Source organism: Vitis riparia, chromosome 12 (assembly GCF_004353265.1).
Source record: "Vitis riparia cultivar Riparia Gloire de Montpellier isolate 1030 chromosome 12, EGFV_Vit.rip_1.0, whole genome shotgun sequence".
Taxonomy (NCBI): Eukaryota; Viridiplantae; Streptophyta; class Magnoliopsida; order Vitales; family Vitaceae; genus Vitis; species Vitis riparia.
The window spans coordinates 18586865-18612114 of record NC_048442.1 but is presented as its reverse complement, the minus strand read 5'-3'; the positions used below and the strand labels follow the sequence as shown (position 1 = coordinate 18612114).

The 25250-nt window shown below is 37.1% G+C and overlaps 1 protein-coding gene across 3 annotated transcripts in view; it reads right to left on the bottom strand.

Moving 5' to 3' along the window:
• LOC117926539 (transcription initiation factor TFIID subunit 1) overlaps positions 1-25250 on the bottom strand; it is a 64115-nt gene that overhangs the window by 29168 nt on the left and 9697 nt on the right. For all 3 annotated transcript variants that reach the window (XM_034845661.1, XM_034845662.1, XM_034845663.1), the window contains 7 exons: positions 16787-17041; positions 15266-15384; positions 9145-9313; positions 7703-8819; positions 4540-4742; positions 4135-4372; positions 631-967 (listed from right to left, as the gene is read on the bottom strand). In XM_034845661.1, the coding sequence (XP_034701552.1) occupies positions 631-967; positions 4135-4372; positions 4540-4742; positions 7703-8819; positions 9145-9313; positions 15266-15384; positions 16787-17041 (2438 nt within the window). The remainder of the gene's footprint in view (positions 1-630; positions 968-4134; positions 4373-4539; positions 4743-7702; positions 8820-9144; positions 9314-15265; positions 15385-16786; positions 17042-25250) is intronic.

Genomic DNA, 25250 nt, shown 5'->3' with positions numbered 1-25250 from the left:
GTATGTATGTATCCTACATGCTACCAGGGGATTCAAATGTGGCTCTAGTGCAAGAGGCAAACTCAGGTGCACATACAGTAGAAAGAACAATAAACTCATATTTCTTCCCTATTCTTTCAAGGCCAAAATAGTGATACTAAGAATTCAATCATGCAGCGAGGAAACATATTGATGTGATTATGATCATTAATAGCAACAATATAACAATCACAAGGAAAAGAGTCAGAAAGCATTCTTTGGAAATTAAGCAAAGGTGTTAGACAACCAATTTTCCAAAAAGCTTAAGCATGTAGGATTTGGGCCTTACAATGTATATCATGCACTCTAACACCCTCCCTCACATATGGGCTTAATAAATTGGGAAAATAAAGTGGTCTCTTTTAAGCTTAATAAATTGAGGAAATAAGGTTTGAACATCAAACCTTCCTCCAAACAAGACTTTGATACCATATTAGACAGTCAATTTTTCTAAAAGCTTATGCTAGTAGGATTTGGGCAGAAAATGTATATCATGCACACTAACAGAAGGCTCTGGTAAAGTATATTGAGATAAAAATAACCTTCAGTAGAGCTGCTGCAAGAAAGACAAACTATGTTTTATCAGAGAGAAAGATTGGAATTACAACAAACCTGTTGTCCAACAACATCAATCCTGTCAATGCGCCTTATGGAAAGCTTTCCTTTTGCAGAACGTACTAACAAGTAGTCAGTTGATGATACTTTATGGGGAAATAAGGGTGCTCTGTACATGTTGGTTTCGAGAGATGACTGACTGCAACCAGGTTTTATATCTCCTAGAAAAGGTGATTTATCAGCAGGATCGAGTGTGAGAACAGTCCCCAAACTGCTGTTTCCATTGCGCATAAAGGCACCAGTATGATCACCAGGGGCTGATTTTTGATAGTAAGTGCACAACCTTGCACCCATCCCAACATTTCCCAACAGTAATGGCCTTTCCTCACAATACCTGCAGAGATAATAAAAATGATGAGCTTTTTGTTGTAAAGTCTCCACATCAGAAACAAAATAGAAATCTCAAGAACAAAAAATAAAGTTAAACTGTGGAAAAGAAAAATTAAGAAATTATCCACTACAATATAAAAGCAAGATTAACAGAAATTATGAAATTAATAGCAGGACTATCCATAAAATGGATTGCTGTTAACCAACCACTGCCCCCTTTTCCCCTTTTACAGCATTTGCACATAATCACATATAAATATAGTTCCTGACATCCAGATGCAACACAAATGCAACACAGAACTGGATAGTAAAGGGAACAATTTTCTACAACTCATGAGATCCTACCTCTTGATTACTTCAAGGCAGTGTTCTTATAACAAAATTCCAGATTTAAGATGTTAGACTAATCACAAGAATTCATGATAATGTTAAAAGAATGTGCAAATCCTTGTTCTTCCAAGCTTGAAATCTAAGATTTCAGAAATAGTATCATCAATATTATATGGGATATGGACCACTCCACTGAAATATCAGCTTTGCTGCTAGAATAAAAAGCTTTTGAGTGATCTTTAACCTATTTGGGTCTCCCACTAGGGGGGAACCCTAAGGTTAGTCTCTTTTGGGACCCAATCATAGATAGAATTTCAAGGAGATTGGATGGTTGAAAAAAAAACCTTCCTGTCCTTAGTTGGGAGAATAACTCTAATATAGTCTTGTTTGTCTCACACCACTAGGTATTTCCTCTCTTTGTACAAGATATCGTCATCAATAGCAATTAGGATTAAATAAATGCAAAGAGATTTCATTTAGTTAGGGTTTGGGAAGGGAAAGAGAGATCATCTCATAAGTTGGAACCAAAGTGTGCAAGCCTAAGGAGAAAGGAGGGTTGGGGTTCGAGAGGTTATCTATGAGGAATAAAGCCCTCTTTGAGAAGCGGCTTTGGAGGTTTCCTAGGGAAAGTACAACTCTTTAGCATAGTGTTATTTTAAGCATCTATGGAACACACCCCAAGGGTTGGGAAACCAATATTTTAGTTAGTGATCACATTGCCGCTTTTGGAAACCCATTGTTTAGGTTTTTCAAGATTTTTCTGATCATACCCATTTTTTGGTGGGTAAAGAGGTGAAGAGTCTTTTTTGGGAAGGCTTATAGTGGGGAGATCAACCTTTGGGTTTTCAATTTCCTATTCTTTACAGAATTGTGTCAATTAGAAATTCTATTGTATCATCTATCCGCGGTTTCTCTTCCCCTTTTTCTTCAAAATTTAACTTATGATGGAATCAGACTAACTCAGAGATAAAGGATCTTAAGTGTCTCATGCCCATTCTTACTCAGTGTGAATCTATCATCATCTTAGCCTTATCCAATCAATCAAATCTAGTTCTTCGCTCCAACAAACTTCATATAGAAATCAAAAGCTGCATCAAAAAGGTTAAAGCATTTACTTGGTTAGTGGCCAATACAAAGATTAACACCAATGATTCATTTCAGGTGAAAAGATCTTTCAAAGCCCATAACCCTGATCATAGCACTTTGTGTATAGGAAGTGGAAAATCAATTGATCACCTTTTTTCATATTGTCCAGTGACTTTGATACCATGGCACAAGTTATTTAGATTAGCTCGATTTGACTGGATTCCTTTCAAAAGTATTAGTGATATGATTACCCTTTCCTTTAGGGGTGTGGGTAAGTACCTCAAAATTCTATGGCAAATCGCTTGTCTTACATGGATTTGGATGGTATGGTAGGAAAAAAATGTAAGGATCTTTGAGGACAAGTAGGGGACTTCAGAGATGATATGAGACCTAATTTATTCTATTCCTCTTCTTAAGGCCCTACTACTACATCTTTCAAGGGCACTCCTCTCAATGTTATTCAACTCAATCGGAATTCAACATGTAGACCAAAAGGGTTAAAATAGCAAAGAGAGGAACAATACTTTGGGATATTTTTGTCGGAGTTGTATGAATCCTTAAGGAATGTTGAGTCGTTTTTCTTTATTTTGTCTCTTGTGGTACCCCTTTCAATGTATATACCTCTGATTTTAATCAGATTTTGTAAATTTGGGAAGGATTCCTCATCCTTCACATGTACTTTTAATCCATTTCAAAGAATACATTTCTTTCTTATCAAAGAAATAAAAATAAAAATAAAAACTATTCTAGATTCAGCAGGTTTGAGTTATCCCAATCATAGACAATCCATAACTGGTTGAATCACCTGTACTGAACCTAATTTTGAAGCATCTTTTCTAATGATTCTTAAAAACAAGGAGAACCAAGTTCTTGTAGATGAACAAGCAGAAGCCAAAAGTTTCCTTTGGGATGGAATTCTTTTATGGTTTTTTTTTTCTTTTTTGATAAGTAGAATTCTTTTATGACTTAAACACATAAGAATTGAGTTATGCCCAACAGGTACATTATGTGCAAGAATGAGGAGCGGTGACTCGCCCTTTTAGCATTGTCACTCAGAGGCATATCTGTGGGCTTGCATCTGCTCACCCTTTAGAATCCACTGGGTGCTCCCATAATCAACTCACAAGTTATTCTTTGGTGGTAATAAGAAGTGGCGACAAAGAAATTGTGGAAATTTGAAGATGTGTCCCTCTTTTTTTTTTTCTTTTTGAACCATCAGAGGGAGCAAACAAATCAGAGAATGTTTGATGTAGAGTTATTTTCAGTAAAGCTTAATCTTTTAGAAGCTGAGTATTTTTATATGGAGTTATAGAGAGGGAATGGGGTTGAGCACTCTTTTATTGACTTAGTAGATCTCTCAAGTAATTTTTGTTTTTTTAATTTTTTATTATGTTTTCTTGTTTTTACACCTCAAAAGTACATGGGCTTATCTTTTTTGTTTCTCATTGCAACAAGTTGTGTTTACGCAAAAGAAAAAAAGAAGAAATTAAAAAGGGAAAAGTAGAGCTTAGGTTTTTCTAGTTTACAGTCCAAAAGACCCAGAAAAAAATGTCATTTCTGCAACATTGCCATCCTGACCCTGTCTAGCAATCTATCCACCAACTCTACCTCCCAATCTTAGAAGATATAAAGAATTGGTTCCCAAAGGAATTTTCACCTCACTCAGCCTCTCTAACAATTGTTTATGCCTCTCTAAAAAGGGAAAAGTAATTTTATCTAAATATTAGAGTACAACAAGATTTCAGAGGCACTTACTCCATCAAGAAAACATGGCCATCTTTCACAGAAAGGTCAGATTTCTTCTTAAATGCCCCAGGAGGACGCAAAGACTTATTCTCACCAGGAAGCTTTTGTGCCCTCGGCCACAAATGTATTTTTGTACGGACAAGATGAAGCAAGGAGTTTGGTTGAACATTTTGTGCAGCAAGAGACTTATGGTCTTCAAGCTCCTTTCCAGTATAAAATATCTTGACCATTTCTGATGGTTTGAAATCTACAAAAACAGGAGTATAAAATGGCTTTTAATCTTTTAAAAGTAAAAACTCAGAAGTAACAAACAGAAGTCAAAAACTAACCCCTGTTTAAGAGCCTGAAAAAACCCTAAAAAAAAAAAGAACTCCAGGGCCAATAAAATGTGAAGAGAGAGAGAGAGGGACTAACCTAGCTTTTTTGAAGCTTTTAATTTGACAGAAGAGACAGTCTCCTCAGCATCTACATGAAGTTTACTTCCTTTGCCTCCCAAGCTTTTCAATATGATTTTCATGGGTCCTTGTGTAGGCAGTTTCCCTTGTTCTTTGACTGCCATTTCAATATCATGGGGATACCATAAGGCTTTTGGTCGATGAAAATTAGCAATATCTTTACTGCAAAAATAAATAAATACATAAATAAAATTAGGAAATATATGAAAAGGAACACATAGTCAACAGCTAAAATTAACCATGATAAAAATCACAATGATTGCATATACAAGAACAATAAGGCATATTAACATAAAATTAATGAGTTATCCAACTAATGCATAAAGTATAAAGAATCTGATAGGTAGGAGAAGCAATGCTTAAAAGGAACTGAAAAGAAATCAAGTTCACAACAGATTTAGAAAGCTACTATTGTTTTTGGGCCTGTTTCAGAACACCATAGGAAGTAAACTTCCAACACATAAATTTCTTGTTTCAAATTTCAACAACTGAAGACACATTTGTTGTGCGTCTGCGTGTTTAGGGGAACCATTTTAATCATTCAAGTTTATAAGGAAGCATTAAAAAAAACCAGAAAAATAAAATAAAAATAAAAGTAACAAAACTACAACTTGCCCCGGAGGCCAGGCTCAGGTGCAAATGAGTTGGGGTGGGATTGAGGAGGTTCCAAGTCAGATTCTATAAAAAAATAACTACGAAAATAAAATAAAGATAGATTATAATTTATTTACAGTAGAATTCAAAGTAAACAAGCATTAGAAATATATTTTCCAAGGAAAGATTTGTGGAAGAATGAAATTAGGAAAGTTGTGATTTTGTAATCGAGGAGAGAATTAGGCAATCCCATAATCAAAGGGATAGGATGTGATTAAGTTAGTAAAGTTACTAATTTAGGTGCTAGGAATTTTTGTATATATATGTGAGTCTCTGTACCGGCTAAAGATCAAGGAAAAGAATTTTATACCTTCTATTCCTTCCATCATGTGTAAACTGAAGAAAACTCTATATGGGTTGAAACAATCTCCAAGGACATGGTTTGGAAGGTTTGCTGAAGTTATGAAAAACATGGGATACAGACAAAGTTAAGGAGATCATACGTTGTTCATCAAACATTTAGATTTAAGGGGAGTTACAGCTCTTCTGGTATATGTAGACAACACATCATGACGCGAAATGATGAAAAGGAGAAACAGACTCTGAGGCAATGCTTGACCAAGGTATTTGACATTAAAGAGTTAGGAAGGTTGAAATACTTCCTAGGAATCGAGGTTGCACATTCTAAGCAGAGAATTTTTATTTCTCAGCAAAAATATATAATGGATCTCCTCAAGGAAACAGAGAAGTTGACGTGTAAACCAACATAATCATAAGCTTGGAAAAGCTAAGGAAAATGTTGTGATAGATAAAGGGATGTATCAATGTCTGGAAGGAAGACTCATTTATCTCTCTCACATAAGACCAAAGATAGCATATGTTGTGAGTGTGATTAGCCAGTTCATGCACAATCCAAATGAGGTTCATCTGCAAACTACTAACTGAGTGCTATAGTACCTTAAGGGGTCTCCTAGAAAGGGCATCCTATTTAAATAAAGCTCAGGACTAGTACTTAAAGAATACAAAGATGCAAATTATGCTAGATCCATGATTAACAGAAGATCAACCACCAAGTATTGCACCTTTCTTGGTGGGAAGTTTGATAATATGGAGAAGAAACAGAGTTTGGTGGCAAGGTCCAATGCAAAAGCAGAATTTCACGCAATGACCCAAGGAGTTTGTGAACTACTATGGTTGAAGATCATTTTGGAAGATTTAAAGATTAAATAGATGGCCCAATGAGACTTTACTACGACAACAAATCTGCAATCAGTCTTGCACATAATCCATTGCAACATGATCGAATGAAATACATAGAAATAGACAAACATTCTATTAAGGAGAAACTAGATAGTGGATTAATCTATACTCCTTATGTATCTATTGACAGCTAGCTTGAACAAAAACTCACAAAAGGTTTAAGCAGCACAAAGTTTCAAGTAAGTGTATTCAAGCTGGGAATGGAAAACATCTATTCACCAGCTTGAGGGGGAGTATGGAAGAATGAAACTAGGAAAGTTGTGATTTTGTAATTGAGAAGAGAATTAGGCAATCCCGTAATCAAAGAGATATGATGTAATTAAGTTAGGAAAGTTCCTAATTTAGGTGCTAAGAATCTTTGTATATATATGTGTTTTTGTACAGACTAAAGATTAAGGAAAAGAATTCTATGCCTTTTATTCCTTCCATCTCTCTTCTTCTACAAGATTCATTGATACAAAAATGCTAAAGGAACTCCATACATGCAATCAAACATGTTTGCACCATAAAACATGAAATATATAGTAGTTTCCTCATCAATGTAGCTTCTTTCTTGGTAGAAAATAGGTTTTGCAAAAGGTTGTTGTTAAAGAATGGCATTTCATTCATTATTTTGGCCCTGTGTCTGCCTTTTTCTTCTTATTAAACAAAGCAAACTTCTGCAAACCTGTATCTTCTTTTGCTTAAGTTTCTGGTTTTCTTTCTTACAACAACTTTATTATTAGATGTTTAACGCTTCAATACCATTTTCTTTTAAACATAAAGAACAGAAAAGAAAATATAACCAGCCATACCTTAACTACATAAAATTTAAGCCCAATACACAAATAGTGGTATTGTAGTTAAGTCACTTTCCACATTAAAGACAATAGATTGACCATACTTTTTTATGAACTATATATTTATCTAAAATGAATACGGTTTAGAATGAACACAATTCTTTTGTGTAGTTCTTTGTATTAAGTGGGGAGAACCTCTCATCCTTCTCTTGTACTTTTTTCATTATTAATATATCTCTTGTTTCTAATCCAAAAAAAAAAAAAGAAACAAAAATTAGTAATGAAACCAATTCAGCATGAAGATAACAATTTTGAACTACATGACAAAACAAATTAAGAATGATGATACATATAGAATAGCAATTGTGGACTAGCATAAAGAATATAGAATTAGAATGCCACATGTAAAGAGGACCTATATCAACCCTGATAAGTAAAATACACAATAAAGTAAATGAGATGATGAGAAGATGTAGCACTTATTCCTACTTGCTCAACTTCAATTTCATTGTCTGCAGCTTAAGGGCAGGTATTGAATGCAGAATTTTGACACCATGAGCAGTGCGTTTTTTAGAATGTGATTTCAGTTGCTGGGAAGTTTTCCTGTTCAAATAGAACTTATCATTAGCAATATTGAATCGCCCACCGGAAGGACCTCCATGAACAGGTAACTCGATAGAATCCCCAGTGCTGGATTTTACAGGACGAGTAATAAGCATAGCTCCTGCATGAAGCCCAAGATTTTTACCATCCTTGTCATCTAGAATTTCAAAAAGCATTTGCTCATCTTGAAGATCCAAAATTAGTTTGGGTTTTGATATAGGTTTATGGGGTTCCCAAATTATTCTGTCTACCCAAGATCCTTCCAACATGTCTCTATTTTGCAATGTAAGTTTGTTAAAACGCCTTATAGCCTCACTTCCGCGAGGATCTTCAATAGCATCCTCCTTTCTAACAGCTGACTGACTTGAATTATCCATTTCTAACCGAGTTTCTAACCTCAAAAGTTGGGGATGATATTTAATTTCTGAAAGGGAATGATTAATCAGTGCAGAAGAATTTCTTGAGCCAAAGGCCTCTATCAAAACAGGAGAACTACCCAGAAAAACACCATGATCCTTCTCATCTACTGCCACTTGGAACTTTGGCCTCTGATTTTGAGCCTTGGTTACCAGTTCTGTTTCTTTATCAACTACAACTTCAGAATCAGGTCCAGAGATTTCACAACTCTCTGCAGAATTGTCACTGACTTCAGGAGAATTGTCCCAGATTATTTTATCTTCCCAGTCTTGCTGATCAAGTGGATAGAATTTAGGAGATAATGGGGATAGCCAGAATTCTGACAGATCAACAGGCATATCCTCTTTCATTGGTTCTGCACTGATGCAAGAATGCTTCCTCTGCTCATCATTTTGCAGTTCCATTGTGGCAGTGCCTTGTACAACACCAACTTTTTTCAGTTCTGCCTCATCCTCCATAAACACTGATGCATCATCTTGAGTCAAAAGTTTGTGTTTGGTAAATGAAAAACCTTGGCAACCTCCCTTTAAAAATGCCTCCTCATCCTCTTCAACATTATCAGGAGCATCCATAGATTTATATCTCTCTGAAAGGTAAATTTAAAAGGGAAAAAATAATAATAATCAGGGATGCTGCAGATAGAAAATGCAAGTCAGACAGTCTGAGAATACTTTTGTCATAGACAAAAGCCAAAATTTGTGTTTTTCCATTAAGCCATGAAGGTGGCATAAAATGCCATTCATGTTTTCATCAAGGAAAAATGAAAAATGAAAAAAAGAAAAAAAAGAAAAAGAATATTGAACATGTGCATGAGTCTCTAGAAATAACTTGTCATTTCTGCAGAGAACACAATAAATCACGAGACTTGAAATTTACATGAGGAATAAGGTTCCGTATATAAGAAAGCATACCCTTAGGAATCGTATATCGACGGTCCCTCTTTTCCCCTTTTTTCAAGGGCCCATGAATACCAAAAATTTCAGAAAACCGCAATATCACCATTCCGTCTTCTACACACAAAATAGGCAATGGTGCTGACCTTTTACCCTCAAATGGCTCCTCAAGACCTTCAGGTTCCTCCTGTGGTTCATGTAAAAACAAATAAAGGGCAAATAGTTGCATAAGCAAAGTGTGTATATTTATGGCAATAAGCACAGCACCATATGCCTACTATAAGATTTACATAAAAGAATTAAGAGCCAAATGTCTCAGTTTTAGTAGTCCCTATTGCAATGCATATAGTTCAGCATCTAAAAGAAGTTAGTATCAAAATTGGCAGCATGAATGTGTTTTCTGTTCCACTCTTTCAATCAGAGAGTACATTTGGAACTAATCCAATAGTGAAGCTTTCATGAAGCACAGCTAGCTGCAAACCATACTTGAATTGCCTTTCATGCTGCACAATCTGCAGAATGAATTAAACTTTATATGAAAAAAATTGGATATTGGAATATACAACTGCTGAACTAGAGCATTGTTCTTCCCCCAACCGCCCACCACCCACCAAACAACCTGGCTAGCAATGACACAACTGGGAGTAGGATTAAATCCAAATGGCTCCCCTAATTTCTCGAATCTGACAAGAATGTTTGAAAGTTCTACAATTAGAAGCTTGGGAATCAGACAAAGAGTAGTGGAGTCAAACCAGCACATATCTGTCAATCAACGATAAGAGTGGATAAAAGCAGAGGTCCATGCTCGATAATATGCGAAAAGCCTACATCCTTTTATTGAAGGAGTAAAATACGAGCAACATACATTGCAAATTAGACACATAAAATTTCCCAATGAGTAATAAATGCATCCAATTCATAGAAACACTGATTATACAATGCTAACCAACCAAAATTTAGCAAGCAACATTTCCTCCAAAGGTAAAAGTGACCTCCAAAATGCTGTAACTTATTCACTCCTCTTTCGGCCAAGATCCAACTCCACATCAACCTCCCTCCTTTCCCACTTGCATTTCACAACTAAAGAGCAAGACAACTAGGACCACAAGAAAAAAGTGAGCTGAGTGCCAGGGATCTAAGCTAACCCCCTTGGCACACCCAATCACAATAGGATATTCACCATAAACCAAAAGAATAAGAGAAATCCATCTTGAAGCCCCCAAAACCCCTCAAAACGTCAATTGTCTCAACTTTGATGGGGTCCTAGGAACAAACAACATTCATAATTTCTAAAGATTCAAAAGCCCCTTAATTTAGTGCATTTGTCTCCTTCTGATGTAGATTCAAAAGCCTGGTTTTTATCCTCCTCAGGCACGTTCACAGTAAAATCTTTTTCTTAGCCTTGTCCAATTTCTCAAATCCAATCTTGTTCCTTCCTGCTAATTTTCTGTGGAAATCAAAAGCCCCTTCAAAGGTTAAGGCCTTTGCTTGGTTAGTATCACATAGGAAGGTAAACACCAATGACATGCTATAGTTAAAAAGACCTTACAAATCTCTTAGCCCTCATTGGTGCATTTTATGCAAAGGAAATGGAGAATCAATGGACCATCTTGTCCCACATTGCTCATTAACTTTAGGGCTATGTCACAAGCTCTTCAGTCTAGCAAGGATGCATTAGGATCCGTCTAGGAGTATTAGAGATATGATGATTATTTCTTTTAGATGATTGAGGAATTCAATCAAAGGCAAGACTCTTTGGCAAATTGCTTGCCTCACTTTATTGTAAATTGTGTGGCAAGAGAGAAATGGTAGGATTTTTAAGGAAAAGAGGAGACCGGAAGGGATGTTGTGGAATTTACTACACTTCTACTCCTCTCTTTAGGCCTCTTGTATTGTCGCTTTTAAAGGAGTTCCACTTAATGTTATTCAACTCAGCTAGCTTTCGCTTTGTGATTCAACAGTTTGAGATAGTTGGGGGATGTCTTTGTATATAGTTTTTGTATAGTGAGGTGTTTGGTCTTACTTTTATTTTTTAGGGAAGGATCTCTCATCCTTCTCTTGTATCTTTATTATTATCAATATATATTTTGCTTCTGATCACAAAAAATATATATATATATACATCTAAAGATGCCCCCAGTTCTCAATTAACCAGCCTTTTGAAACAGACTTCTTATACGAAATGAAACTTTATTATCAGCACAACATGAGAACAATGAAGCATTATATATTCTTCAAATAGGCAACAGAAATACAGCACAGGAAAAAAAAAAAAAAAAAGAGGGAGAAAATAGAAATAAATAAAGTAAAAAAGTAGCCACCCCATGCCTCAGGATGTGAAGGAGGGTAGGCACTCTCAAAAATATCTTAAGGATGCAGCACCCCTCTTAGCCAAACAGCCAGCCACCTGTTAATCCCATCTAGGCACCCATCTTAAGGAAGATATAATGTCACCAACAAGAGTAAGAGTCATCCTCGTTTAAAGAAAGATGTGTAATGGAACCTCTCTAATCTTATCCCTCAATCCTTTTTTTTCCTTAAAGGATGCAGCACCCCTCTTAGCCAAACAGCCAGCCACCTGTTAATCCCATCTAGGAAGATATAAGGTCTCAAACATGAGGAGTCATTCTCGTTTATAGAAAGATGTGTAATGGAATGATTAACCTCTCTAATTTTGATGTCTAGAGATTGCCTAACTCCTTCGTAGACTTCCTCTTCTTCCCTTGAATTTCAATTTCCTTGAATTGATAAGCTGCCAATCCTTATGTCCTCATTACCCATGTGTATTTATTGCCTTCTTCCTCCCTTGAATTTCAATTTCCTTGAAAATTTCCTTGAATCAAATTTCAGTTTTCTTGAATTGATAAGTTGCCAATCCTTATGTCCTCATTACCCATGTGTATTTATTGCCTGCATTTCCTAATAAAACTTTTTGGTCCTTAACCTTCTTAGGCTGCTTATCAATTTATTCTCCTCTCCTAGCTTTATGTGAATCTGAGCACTCCATAAAGAATGTATGTGAAGGATGAGGAATCCTCCCCAACTTTATGAAAAACTGATCAAAAATAAATGATTGAACCTCCTCCAATATAAAAAGTAGACATACACATCAGTGTATTACCATATGAAAATATACAATATAAAGCAACTCATCACTCCATGAGGGTTAACACATCTTCTTCAAGAAGAAATTGAATCAATGCTCTTCTCCTTGCTATCTAAACACAGCATACCAGTCAAGCTGAACTACATTGAGAAGAGTACCTTTAGAGGCTATGGTACATGAAGCATAGAAAGAGGAATAGAAATGAATTAGATTCCACACTGTCTTTGAAGTCCTCAACTTTTCCTAAAAAACCCTTACACTTCTTTCTCACCATACAATCCAAATCACTGTAAGACAAGCGATTTGCCATAGGACTTTTGCCTCTGATGGTGCTCCCTAAACCCTTAAAGGAGATGATCATCATGTCACATATACTCTTATGAGAAACCTAATCTAGGTTGGCTAGTCTACATAGCCTATGTTATAGTCCCAAAGTCAATGTACAATGTCAAAAGAGATGATTAACCAATTCTCCACTCCCCACACACAAAATACAATAGTTAAAACTAAGAGCTTTGTAAGGTCTTCTCATCAATAGCCTGTCATTGATGTTAACTTCTTATTCACTACTAGCCAAGTGAAGGCCATGACTCTTTGATGGGATTAAAACTAGGGGCTTTGTAAGGTCTTCTCGTCAATAACCTATCATTGGTGTTGACCTTATTCACTACTAGCCAAGCAAAGGTCATGACCCTTAGACCAGATTTTAGATCTCCAAATAAATTTAGTTTGAGAAAAAGGAACTAGATATGATACATTAGACAAGGCTAAGAGGAAAACTTTACCATAGATGAGCTTGAAGAAGATAAAGACCAAAATCTTGGATCTAGAACATATGGTGACAAATACACATAAGTGAGAGAGGACATGAGTCTTTCAAGGTCCACTATCTCTAAATCAATGAGGTTACAACAAAAGTTTAAGTTTCAAGAAAATGGGGAAGAGGTCCCAAGGCAGATGAGATAGGCAAATTTCTAACCATCATAACTTTGAAAAGACTTGGAAATTGAGAAGACAATCATTGATCCTCTCACCTATCAAAAAAAACAATCATTGATCCTCTCACCATAAGTCTTCCCAAAAATGAATTCTTGTTCCATCATCCAAAACAAAATGAGTATGTCCAGCAAAATCCTGAAAAACTTGTGAAATGGCCTTCTAAGGGCAACAATGCCACCACCTAACTGAAAAATGAGCACTCCATTACCTTTATCACAACCATTTTAATTTGAAGAGTCTAGGCCTCACCTGAAATTAACAGCTTTGTTTGAGGTTAACAAAAAGGGCAAATACAGATGGCATGTTGTAGTTGAGGTCTTACAAAAACCCCCATCCGGACTAATTTTCATATGCTTAGGATGTAGACGAATGGTTAATCATCTGTTTATACATTGTTGAGTTCCATTAATTCTGCAGTACATGTTATTTAGGCTTATAATTAATTGAGTTCCTCCCAAAAGTGAGGTTGACATGATGGTCATCTAGAATTGATAAGAGAACTTCGGAGTTTTATAGGATGGAGTATAACTCTTTTCCATTCTTTAGGATTAGTTAACATTGCTTTTGCAGATACTCCATTAAGCTTATCCAAGCCAGAATAGAACCTTACATGTGATACAATTAGTAGAATTATCAAGATGCAAAGAGAGTAAAACCCTCCAATTGCTTCACTGAAACCAAATTTTGATGGGTTTCTTTGTATAGCCAAGGACAGCTTGGGTTTGGTAGCATGCTCAAGGTTCATTGTGGCAGATTGTCAAAAGCCTCCTTCAAATCTGCTGAAATCAATGGAGGCAGAGATCTTATCCTTTTTAGAATCCTCACTAGTACAACCTGTGGGTTTTTCTAATCTCCATGTGGAAATAATAAAGAAAATGAATAAAATAAAGTAAAATGAAACCTTGGTGCATCAACCAAGACTAAACCTAGACTTTCTACTCTAAATTTCAACTTGTGAAAAGACGATCTGCTTGGCTAATTCCTCTTAAACCACCAAACACCTCTTAGTTTCCCCGTTCAACTTGCTAAGGATAAGAAATTCCTAGTCCACCTATGCCACCTAGAACCAAAGCCTTGCCTAGTCAACAATTATATCCACACCAATCTTCAGTCTACACGTTGAAAGAGGCCCCATGTGAAGGAAACAACTTCAAACTAATCACCCAGAAACAAAGGTGCTGTATGGATGCTTCAATAACATTAGTCCCATAAAGAAGTTTATTTGCACAGGGAAAAAAACACAAGACAACCATCCTGATCATAAGAAATTCAATGAAGAATACTTATCTTCTTACCCTCCTTTCAAGCCAAATCACATAAAACAGAACCAAATGAGCACAAAACCATGAGATCAGAAACACCTCAATGATCCCAAAAAAAGGCAAATAACTTTTGCCATAGAAGAAGAAAAAACAGAAAGCAAAAAAGAGACATGCAACGGAAGAATAACTGATCCAATTCTCCCAGTGCACAATGGACCATCCTCCACAAGCATTTGAAAATTTATAAAAGATCATTGCTCTTCTCCCATTCGCCAAAACTAGGAGCATGCTGATGTACAAACAAAACAGTAAATTATCTTTGGGTTCTGCCAAGAAATATATTATCTACACATTCATCTTCATACAAAATGTGTGCAAGGTCCTAAACATGCTTCAGGAGCTCAATGCTAATGTTACACTATTTTGTTAGGCAGAAAAAACATGGAAAATGCTTATATTATTATATCTGGGTTCACAACTTGGATTTAAACAAGCACAACATTTGCAATGACAAATAATTCCAGTTTAGTCTGTGACATCCACTCCATGATGATTGCCACAATATTCCATTAAATCTATCATCTATTGAGCATAAACGAAGACCTATTACAAAGTATTCAGAAACTAGTTGGGATATTAAACACTTTAAACACCTTCCTAGAAGCACCAAAGTCAAATGAAATGATAGCATAACATCTAAAGGCAAAAACTTATCTGCATATTTACATACATATGCATGTAGATATACAGCATTTCTGTCTTTCAATCTTACCTCTGGTATATCTTCCAAATCTCCAGTCAAATTTTCAGGTTCCAATAGACCTGGAAATAGATCATCATCAGGTGATTTTTCTCCTTCGGATACTACAGAAAGATGCTCACCCTGCTCACCTGAGGAAAAAGGGTACCAGAATAGGTCAAAAGTTAAATAGGAATCCATGAGGGAAAAAATTAATGGTGAAAAATTACTGAATATCCTAGCTGCAAAGAAAACATGGTAGCAAAGGTCTTAGATGTTTAATAATTTTTTTGATAGGTGTCTTAGATATTCAATAATGACTCTACATAGTAGAGTTTCCACATCATCAATAGTCAAAAGTCACTCCAATTGCATTGTCTAAAGAATAGGTGTACTCACATTCAAGGGGTTTTCACATGTCACATGTTGCAATGCAGAAAAAAAAGAAGGATATATATATAGATGGATCTCAGATCCATGCTAGTAGAGAATGTGAAGCCTTGTTTGGTAACTGTTTGCAAAAACAGTTTTCTATTCTCAATAAAAAAGAAGTCAGATAAACACATTTGACATCCAAAAAACAGTTTTATGTTCTTAAAAACAGAAAAAGAAAAAAGAAAAAAAACATATTTTAGTTGTTTTCACTTATTTTATGATGATTGTTTTTTAAAAAATAATTATACAAATATAGATAATGACTAAAAATAAAGCACTACATATAAAATTTATTTTTCAAACAAATTTAAAAACATAAAAAACAGGTTAAAAACATTTTAGTTCCCAAATAGACCTTTGTTCCAAAAAACACCATAAAATAGTTTTCAAAAACTATTTGTCAGAACTATTTTCGAAAACATTTCTCAAACAAAGCCTTAATTTTATTAGTGAATTAACTTTCAGGATACTAATGCAATCTCTTTCCCATTACACAAGATTTGAATCATGAATTGGTATTATAAATAGAAATTTTGCTAAAAGAGCCAGGATGAAAAAAAAAACAAAGTCATTAACTAAATCCTGAAACCCCCCCTTTTTCCATAGATAAATAAATATAAATATATCTAAATGCATAAAAAAACACTGCCTACTCTTAAATCAAACCATGTATTTTCTAAGAGCCCATTTGACAATGCTTTTGGAAAGCACTTCTAACATAAAAAGCATTTAAAAAAAAAAATCAGGCATTTGGCAAAGTTTACAGAACACTTTTAAAAAGTTGAAAAATCACTTGTAATGCTTCCCAGTGAAACACTTGATAGGTGATTCTCCCAAAAACACTTATAGAGAAAACACTTGAATGAAAAACACTTCAAATAGAAACACTATCAAACACATTCTAAATCTGGCTGGATTGTATGAGATGGGTAAAGTAATTAGGCATCTTGAATCAAGCAGACCAAATATTAAACGTGTATAACTATCATAAAATATCATATGCAGAAGAAACAGACTATCATATCTAAATTTAACTAAAGAAATGATGAGTCCTATATTAAAAAATATTGGCAACCAACATGTAAGAATCTAATAGATACTGTAGGTCCCATAGTAAACCTGATGAAATAGCTTGAACTTCAGAATTGTTGTCCACCACCTCATGTTCCTTCTCAAATTCCTCATCCTCATCATAATTATCATCATCAAAAACAGAAGCTGAATGGTCCAAAGAAGCCACTGAAACATCAGCAGAAAAATATTCCTTTTTTGATAACAAATAATCCTCCTCAGTGGCAGCTTGAATTTCTGGTCCTTCATACTGCTCATCAATGTCTTCATAATTAACTGCATCCTCAGCTTTTTCATCATAATCTAGTAGAAAAAGAGGGCAAAAAAAACAACCAAAATGAAATCAGAGGCCCTGACTAATGTCTGTGAAAAATATACAACTTTAAGCCAGGCCAAAATTTTATCATAGAATGTGCATGTGCTGTAATATGAACACCATTTAGTCTTGATAAAGATTACTCTCTTAGCATAATACGATGATGGAATTGAAGAGACATTTCGAACTTTCAATGTACAATATGCTACTTTTATGAATGACCCATTACCAATTGGCAATATCAAAATCATACCTCCAATTGGAGGGCAATATGATCATCAGCATAAGCTCCTTACTCCTAAGAAAGTTTAATGAAGAGAAGTAAACTTTAACAGCATTTGTGTCTAAGACTTTCACAGGGGTTATTCTTAGTGCATTCATGATTTTTTTTACTTTATTTTGAAATGCTTCCTTTTTTATAGATGCAGGTTTTTTTTTTCTTTTTTTCGATAAGGGAATGGATTAATAAGTGCACTAGACAAAAAACAGGAAAGAGGGAACGCACAAAAAAATACTCCCTCCCTCACCCAAGGCCCAACCAATCTATGAAATCAATCATATGTGTATACCCCGCCTATATACACCCTAATCCACATAAACAAATTGTTAAGGAAAATATTTTTTAGCCTTCAATCTAACAATTCCTCACATTCAAAGAATCTCCTATTTCTTTCCTTCTAGATCATCCAGAAAATACGAAGAGCAGCTCTCCAAGCCTTAATATGTCTTCTATCTACAAAAGAGTCATGCAACCCTAGGAGAGTCTCCCTAATCGACTAAGATAAAACCCACCAAACACCAAAAATGGAGAATACTAGCTGCCATAAAATTCTCACCTCATCACAATGAAGGAGGATATGATCAGTGGACTCCAACTCCTATTTACACAATGCACACCTATTAGCCAACATTCACCCTCTTCTTTGAAGCTGATCCAAAGTCAAAACCTTTCCCCAGCAAGCCTCACAAGTAAGGAAACTCACCTTCAAAGGAATTCACGAGTTCCAAATTATCTTTAAAGGGAAAGGTGTCGTATAATCTAACTCCAGCAAAGAGTAAAAGCCTTTTACAGAGAAGACCCCTTTGCTATCTTCCTTCCATACTACTCTATCCTCCTCCTTCCTCTTCACTGTCTATCCTTGGAGCTTAGAAAGGAACCGCTCCATGACACCCAACTCCTAGGTTATGTTAGTGTTAACTTTTTCTTTATTTTTTGTTCACTTCTCGTGCATCTTCCTTCTTTACAAATCTAGAGGTTCATCTTCACCTTATTTGTATTGTATAGCATATAAAAATTCAATTTATAACAGTCCAATAGCTGAGCATCGTCTTGCACATTTTTTCTTAATGCCCATAATGCAAATCTTTAGTAAAAAACTGTGTACATATATATTTTTTAAATACATTTGTGCATTTTCTATGCATAATTCCAATATCTTCAAATCATCAGTGTTGTTTCTAACATCATATATAATGTGCTCCACAAATGCTATGTTAAACCATTAACAGTGTCCCAACCACAATAGGGTGTTTTAGTTGAAAACTTGAAATATGATACTTACAACAATTTCAAACCCAATTTATGTCAGTTAATAAACTCATACATCTTTAATTTCATGCGACTACTTTTTCAACCAAGCTCTGCAATGTCAACACTATTACAGTAACTTAACCAGGAAACTGCTATTTCCACGCAAGGGTTAGGTGCTTCTACTACCTTATAACTGTCTTATGTGTAATGAATCACATTAAAAAAGGGTGATGAATAATGGAGGCCATAATAATACAAATAAGGATACATTTTACCCAGTAATTTCCTTTGGAAGCAGTGCATTTGATAAACACTGAATGTACATCTAGATACTTGCCTTAAAAAACACTTCGCCTATTTTTTTTTATTTTTTTTTTGATAGGAAACAACAAAGGGATATATTGATAGAAAAAAGAAGTACAAGAGAAGGATGTGAAATCCTCCCACCAAAGAAAACTAAACTACAAGAATACAAAAACATGAAAGTACACAGTAAAAACAAACAAACTCTCTAGATTAGACCAGCTCTTTGGAATTACACACCGCTAACCAGTCAAGTTGTAACACATTAAGGGGAGTCCCCTTAAAAACCTTGGAACAAAAAGCCCAAAGAGAAGCAAGGAAATAAATAGAATCCCAAAGATACTCTGAATTCCTTGCTTTATCCTCAAAAATCCTCACGTTTCTTTCCCGCCACACAACCCAAATTAAAGCGATGCTCACAGCTTGCCACAACACTATCCCTCTCTTAGATAAACCAAAACCATTATAATTGATGGACAGCATGTCAAAGATGCTCCTCGGGGGGACCCAATCCATCTTGGCCAACTGAAATAATCTGTGCCATAACCCCATCGTCAAAGAGCAATGTAGGAAAAGATGATCTGCTGATTCCCCATGCTTCATGCACATAATACAAATATCAGGACTAAGAGCTTTGTAGGGTCTTCTCAATTGTAGCAAGTCATTAGTATTTACCTTCTTGTGTGCCACTAACCAAACAAAGGACTTAACTTTGAAAGGTACTTGAGAATTCTAAACGAACTTAATAGGAAAAACCGGAAGAGAGGCTAAAAAGAAATATTTGACTGAAGAAAGGCCTGAAGAAGATAAAGGCTAGGATCTAGCATCTAAAATCGAAGGTGATAGATGCAAACCATCAAGTGACCGTATGAGGCCTTCTAAATCTTCTATCTCAGAATCTGAAAGGTTACGGCGGATATTAAAGTTCTAAGAGAAAGGACAAGTAGAACCGAGAATTGAAGAAATAGGAATATTTTTATCCGAGACTACTCTAAATAGTCTTGGATATTGGGATCCCAAAGGTTAGTCCCCCCACCACAAATCTTCTCAGAATCGAATTCTTTCCCTATCCCCTACCACAAACAGAGTAAACTTGGAAAACTCCTAAAAGACTTGTGCAATAGCCTTCCAAGGACAACAATGTGACCATCTGAATATAGTGTTAGCATCCCAACCATTAGAGTGTGATCCATAAATGCTTAAGATGACCTGATGTCATAGAGCTGAACCCTCTCTAGAGCACCTCCACAACCATTTTCCTAAGAGAGCAAGATTCCTTAGAGAAATCTTCCCAAATCCCAATCCCCCTTTTACCTTCGGATTACACACAGCATCCCAACTAACTAGATGATCTCTTTTACCTTCCCCAATCCCTGACCATAAAAAATCCCTTTGCAACCTCTCAATTTTTGCAGCCACTGAAGCGGGTATCTTAAACAAGGAAAGGAAGTAACAGGGCATGTGGGTGAGGCAAGATTGGATAAGAGTTATCCTTCCACCAAAAGATAAATAAGTATTTTGCCACCCATCTAATCTTCTCGATATCCTCTCAATCACTGGATCCCAAAAGCCACAAGCCTTGGGATTCCCTCCCAAAAGAAGACCCAAATAGAGTATAGGCCAACCAGAAGCCTTGCATTCAAGCAACTCAGCCAACCTAGAAAGATGATTCTAATCAAGATTGATGTCATAAATATTACTCTTGTCAAGGTTCACCTTGAGCCCAGAAATATGCCCAAACACTAACAAAAGACTCTTGAGAGTCTGCAATTCTTCCTCTCTAGTGTTAGAAAAGAAAATGGTATCATCTGCAAATTGCAAATGGGACACCCTAGTTTTGTTCCTACCCACCCTGAAGCCCTCCAACAAATTTCTTTCATCTGCTCTCAGTAACATCCTGCTCAAAACATCTGCGACTAAAGTAAACAAAAAAATGGATAAAGGGTCGCCTTGTCTTAAGCCTCTAGAAGCCTTGACCCACCCTTTAGCGTTTCCATTCACCAAGACTGCATAAGATACCGTGGACAAACAACCACTCATCCATTTCCTCCATCTAGGACTAAACCCCTTCTTCTCCAACACGTGATCCAAAATATCCCAACTCACATGGTCGTAAACCTTTTCAAAGTCAATTTTGAAGACAACTCCTTCCTCCCCTGATCGTCTTTTCTCATTCACTATCTCATTGGCTATGAGAACCGCATCCAATATTTGTCTCCCTTGAACAAAAGCGCCTTGAGTAGAATGGATGGTTTCATGTAGTACCCCTCTTAGACGCCCTGAAAGCACTTTGACTATAATCTTGTAGAGACTATTGATCAAGCTAATAGGTTTAAAGTCTGAGATTTTCTTTGTCAAGCTTTTTTTAGGTAACAAAACTATGAAGGAGGCATTAGTGCTTTGATTGATAATCCCACTTCTGTGAAACTTTGCAAACACTCTCACTAAATCCTCCTTGATCATATCCCAACAATCTTGAAATACTATAATGGTAAAGCCATCAGGCCTCGGCGCCTTATCCCTATCCAACTGAAAAATGGCCTTAGAAATCTCGTCTTCAGTGAAAGGGGAATCCAACCTAGACGCACTCTCTTCCGACATAGGGGACCAATCTAAACCTTCAGCACTCCAAGACTCTCCAGTAGGACTCGCGTAGAGCTTTTCAAAGTCAAGTAAAATCTCCTTTGTGATACTCTCTGAATTATTCAACACTAAGCCACTTTCATTCTCCAACACCTTGCTAAATTTCCTATTTCACCTGCCATTAGCCACTTTATGAAAAAACTTTGAGTTACAATCCCCTTCCTTAACCCATTTCACCCTAACTTTTTGTCTCCAATGAATTTCTTCCCTCAAAATTAATTCCTCTAACTCCCCCTTCTTAAGGCTCTTTGAAGTAAAAGTTCAGAAGTGAGACCCCCTACTTGCTCAATGGCATCAAAATTAGCTAAATCATTGAGGATGCCTTTTTTCCTTTCATTTAGCTCTCCAAAAGAAACCTTATTCCACTCTTTCAAATTACCTTTAACAAATTGTAATCTCCTCATGAATTTGTGACCTTCCCACCCATTTCCTTGAAAACCTCTCCACCAACTTCTAAAGCTCTCCTTGAAACTAGGATGTTGCAACCACATGTTCTCAAATCTAAAAGGTGTTGGGCCCCACTTGAACGGGTTGGTATCCAAAACAATCGGCCAATGATCCGATGTCCTTCTAGGAAGAGCTTCTTGAAGGCTTTGAGGAAAGAATTGCCCCCCCTCATTTGAGTAAAGAAAACGATCCAATCTCTTACACACGGGAGACTCTTGCATGTTTGACCAAGCGAAAGATGCGTTTCGTAAAGGTGGATCAAGCAATTCACATTCTCTTACAAAACCATCAAAGTCTTTCATGCTTGAAGTTAAACTAGAATCACCCAATTTTTCTGAACTTCTCCTTATGACATTAAAATCACCACCCACACACCATAACGGAAAAGATAGGCCAAAAATGTCTAAAAGCTCCACCCAAAAATCCTTCCTAAGTAAAGGGTTGTTTGGGCCATAAATTGCGGATAGCCAAAGAGGTTTGTATCCATCCAAAGCAAACTTGACTGAGACCGAGAAGGATCTTATTACCACCTCCTCACTGCGCAGTTTTTTAGAGTCCCAAATAATCAAAATCCCACCTAAAGCCCCGCACGCCGGAAGAGCAGTCCAATCCTTATTCCTAAACGTCCAAACACTACCCACAAACCTTCTGTGTCATACTCCACCTTTTTTGTTTCCTGAATCATCACAACATCCGGATTCTCTGACCTCAGAAAATCTTTAACCGCCCTTCGCTTATTCCTTGATCCCAAACCCCTGGAATTCCAACTGATTATTTTCATGGAGAAACCTCACAAACCCTCAACCACCAAACCAGTTCCAACAGGTCTCATATACCTGTGGAGCATCTGCTCTTCCTCCTGGAATAAACCTTAATATCCAAAGAACTTAAAACCTCACGCACTTTATCCATTTTCCTAGGGGACAGGCCATCTATTTGGAACTCGCCACCCTGGCTATCTATAACCAGGTTGGAAACCTCCTTAGGCAAAACGGGTTTAGACTTACTGGGGTTAACACTCTCGGACATCTGGTTTGAATAAGCAAACTGGGCCTCCACCTCATCACGGACAGGATTGCCATCATATTTTTGAAAAAAAAAACCAACGTCTTTTTTAGAAAAAATTTCAAAAATTACTCGATTTTCCATAGGAGACTGAGAATGAGAGACTGAACTAGGAAGATCTGGACCAAAGGGACTCGGCAAAGGAAGTGTCAAACCACAAGAAGGGGTAGAAGAAGACTCGGGTGACTGAGAAGGAGAAGACAGGCATACCTCCAGTTTTCCACTACCGGCATTTCACAATTCCCCTTAAAGTTGAGCCCTTTACCTCTGATTTCTAGATTATAAGGTAAATCCATGACTAATGAACCATAAAGATACAACCCCACTCGGCCCAAAAGACCTTCTTTGTCTTTTTCAAAATGGGGATTGCGCAAAACTGCTTCGCCTCTTGACGACGAGGTCCCTTCCCCCAAACACTGCTTTCGATTCCTTGTCGATTGACAGTGGAAGAGAGGACTCGCTCTGAATCCTCGTTCCATCTGAGATCCCGCCCTGAAATCCTCTTCCATTAGACACTCTTCGCTAACTGACGATGACTTCCCGAGCAAAAGAGGCTCGTTGCGACTTCAAAGTCCTTGACGACGATCAAAACTTGGAGGAAAAAGGGTAGTCCACAGCTTCTTTGAAACGACCTTCTCTTCCTTCTGCGTAGAGCCTCTCGTCTGAACCTTAGAAGTTTTCCCCTTTCTCACTGCAGCATCTTCTTCTCTTCGTAACAAACCCGTCATAACAGAAGGCTTCATTCCTCCTATTCTTTGGCCCAACCACGACGGGCCTTTTAAGTTACAGCCCACTATTGCGGCTGATGGTGGGCTAAGGTTGGGAAGAGACTGGGCCTTTCTCTCAAAAGCCCGACCATTCTCATCAGAGAAAGCCTCGTCCCTGTCGGCCCTAACTTCGACTAGATCTTGAGAGCGTGCAAACAGCGGAACCTCCTTTGCAGAAGATCCTGCGCGCTGGAACATTGAGGACAACAGTGCTACAGTCTCGTGGGCTTGAATACCAATTGGACCAGCAGGAAGCCCACGGTTTTTCATCCCAGTCTGGGCCCTAACAGGCCGGGCTTTAACCAAGGTCTCAAGCATAGTGGGCCCGTTATTATTTCCTTCCGCTAGGCCCAGAAGACTCCCTCCCCAGCCATTCTCCATTTTGGAAACCATGTTTGAACTTGAATAACGATAACATGATCAAGGGAGAAGCCTCCTATTACAGCACTCATTATCCCTAGTGCTACCACATAGCCCCTCTGCATTCTTTGGCCTCTGAGAAACACAACCTCCGGCTAGCATCAGCTCGTCCCTGCTACGGGTTGACTCAGACCTGAAAAGGTCGTCTTCTTCATTTCTTCGGTGACTGAAACTGCGACTGTGAATGACCAAGCCCCATCTTCCACCTCTAGCAACGTAGGTAGCACAACATTTGGAAGCATCTCCACCCACAACTTCACCTTCGATAAGTCTACTAGCTTCAAAGGGTCCCATGCCACCTTTGTTACCCTCCCCCACTTCTTCAGAATGTATTTCAACTGAACTTCATCCCACAAATGAAAAGGAAGACCTTTTAGTTCTAACCAACCCCTTATGAATTTTCCAAATACAACCATATTTTCTCTTGGCGACCATCTCCTCAGAAGAATAGATCTTCCTCTAACTAATAAACTTCCCTGCTCTTGGAACCATTTAGCTCTCCTTGCAGAATCCACAAAGAAACGAACCTTGTAAGCAGAAATAGGGGTAACAGACACCATTCCTTTCATACCCATCATCCTTGCAATAGTTTTTCCTACATGAACCCAACCTTGAACTTTTTCTTTGCAGTCGCAAATTACTGCTCTGGCCCATTTTCCAACTGGCATCAGAGCTCCCTTCCTAGGTCCTTCCTCTGCAACCACGTCTGCGTAGGACCGACATCCTCTATAAATGCCCTTACTCGCCTGAAAATCTTCGAACGTCTCCTTTGAAACTCTTCCAACTTGATTAGAAAAATCTTGCACTGAAGAAATCGCCTTCCTAAGGGCTTCCCACCCATTGCCTTCAACACCCTCGAGAATAACAAGGATTAATGGTTTCCTTTTTGTAGCAATTTCTGTAATTTTCATGAATCGCCCTCTACTATTGAAACAAATCTCCATCAAGTGAGTCCTAGTCTTGCCCCTAATCTTTCGAATAAAACCCCTGGAAGCCTCCAACTTCACAGCTTTCTTCAAA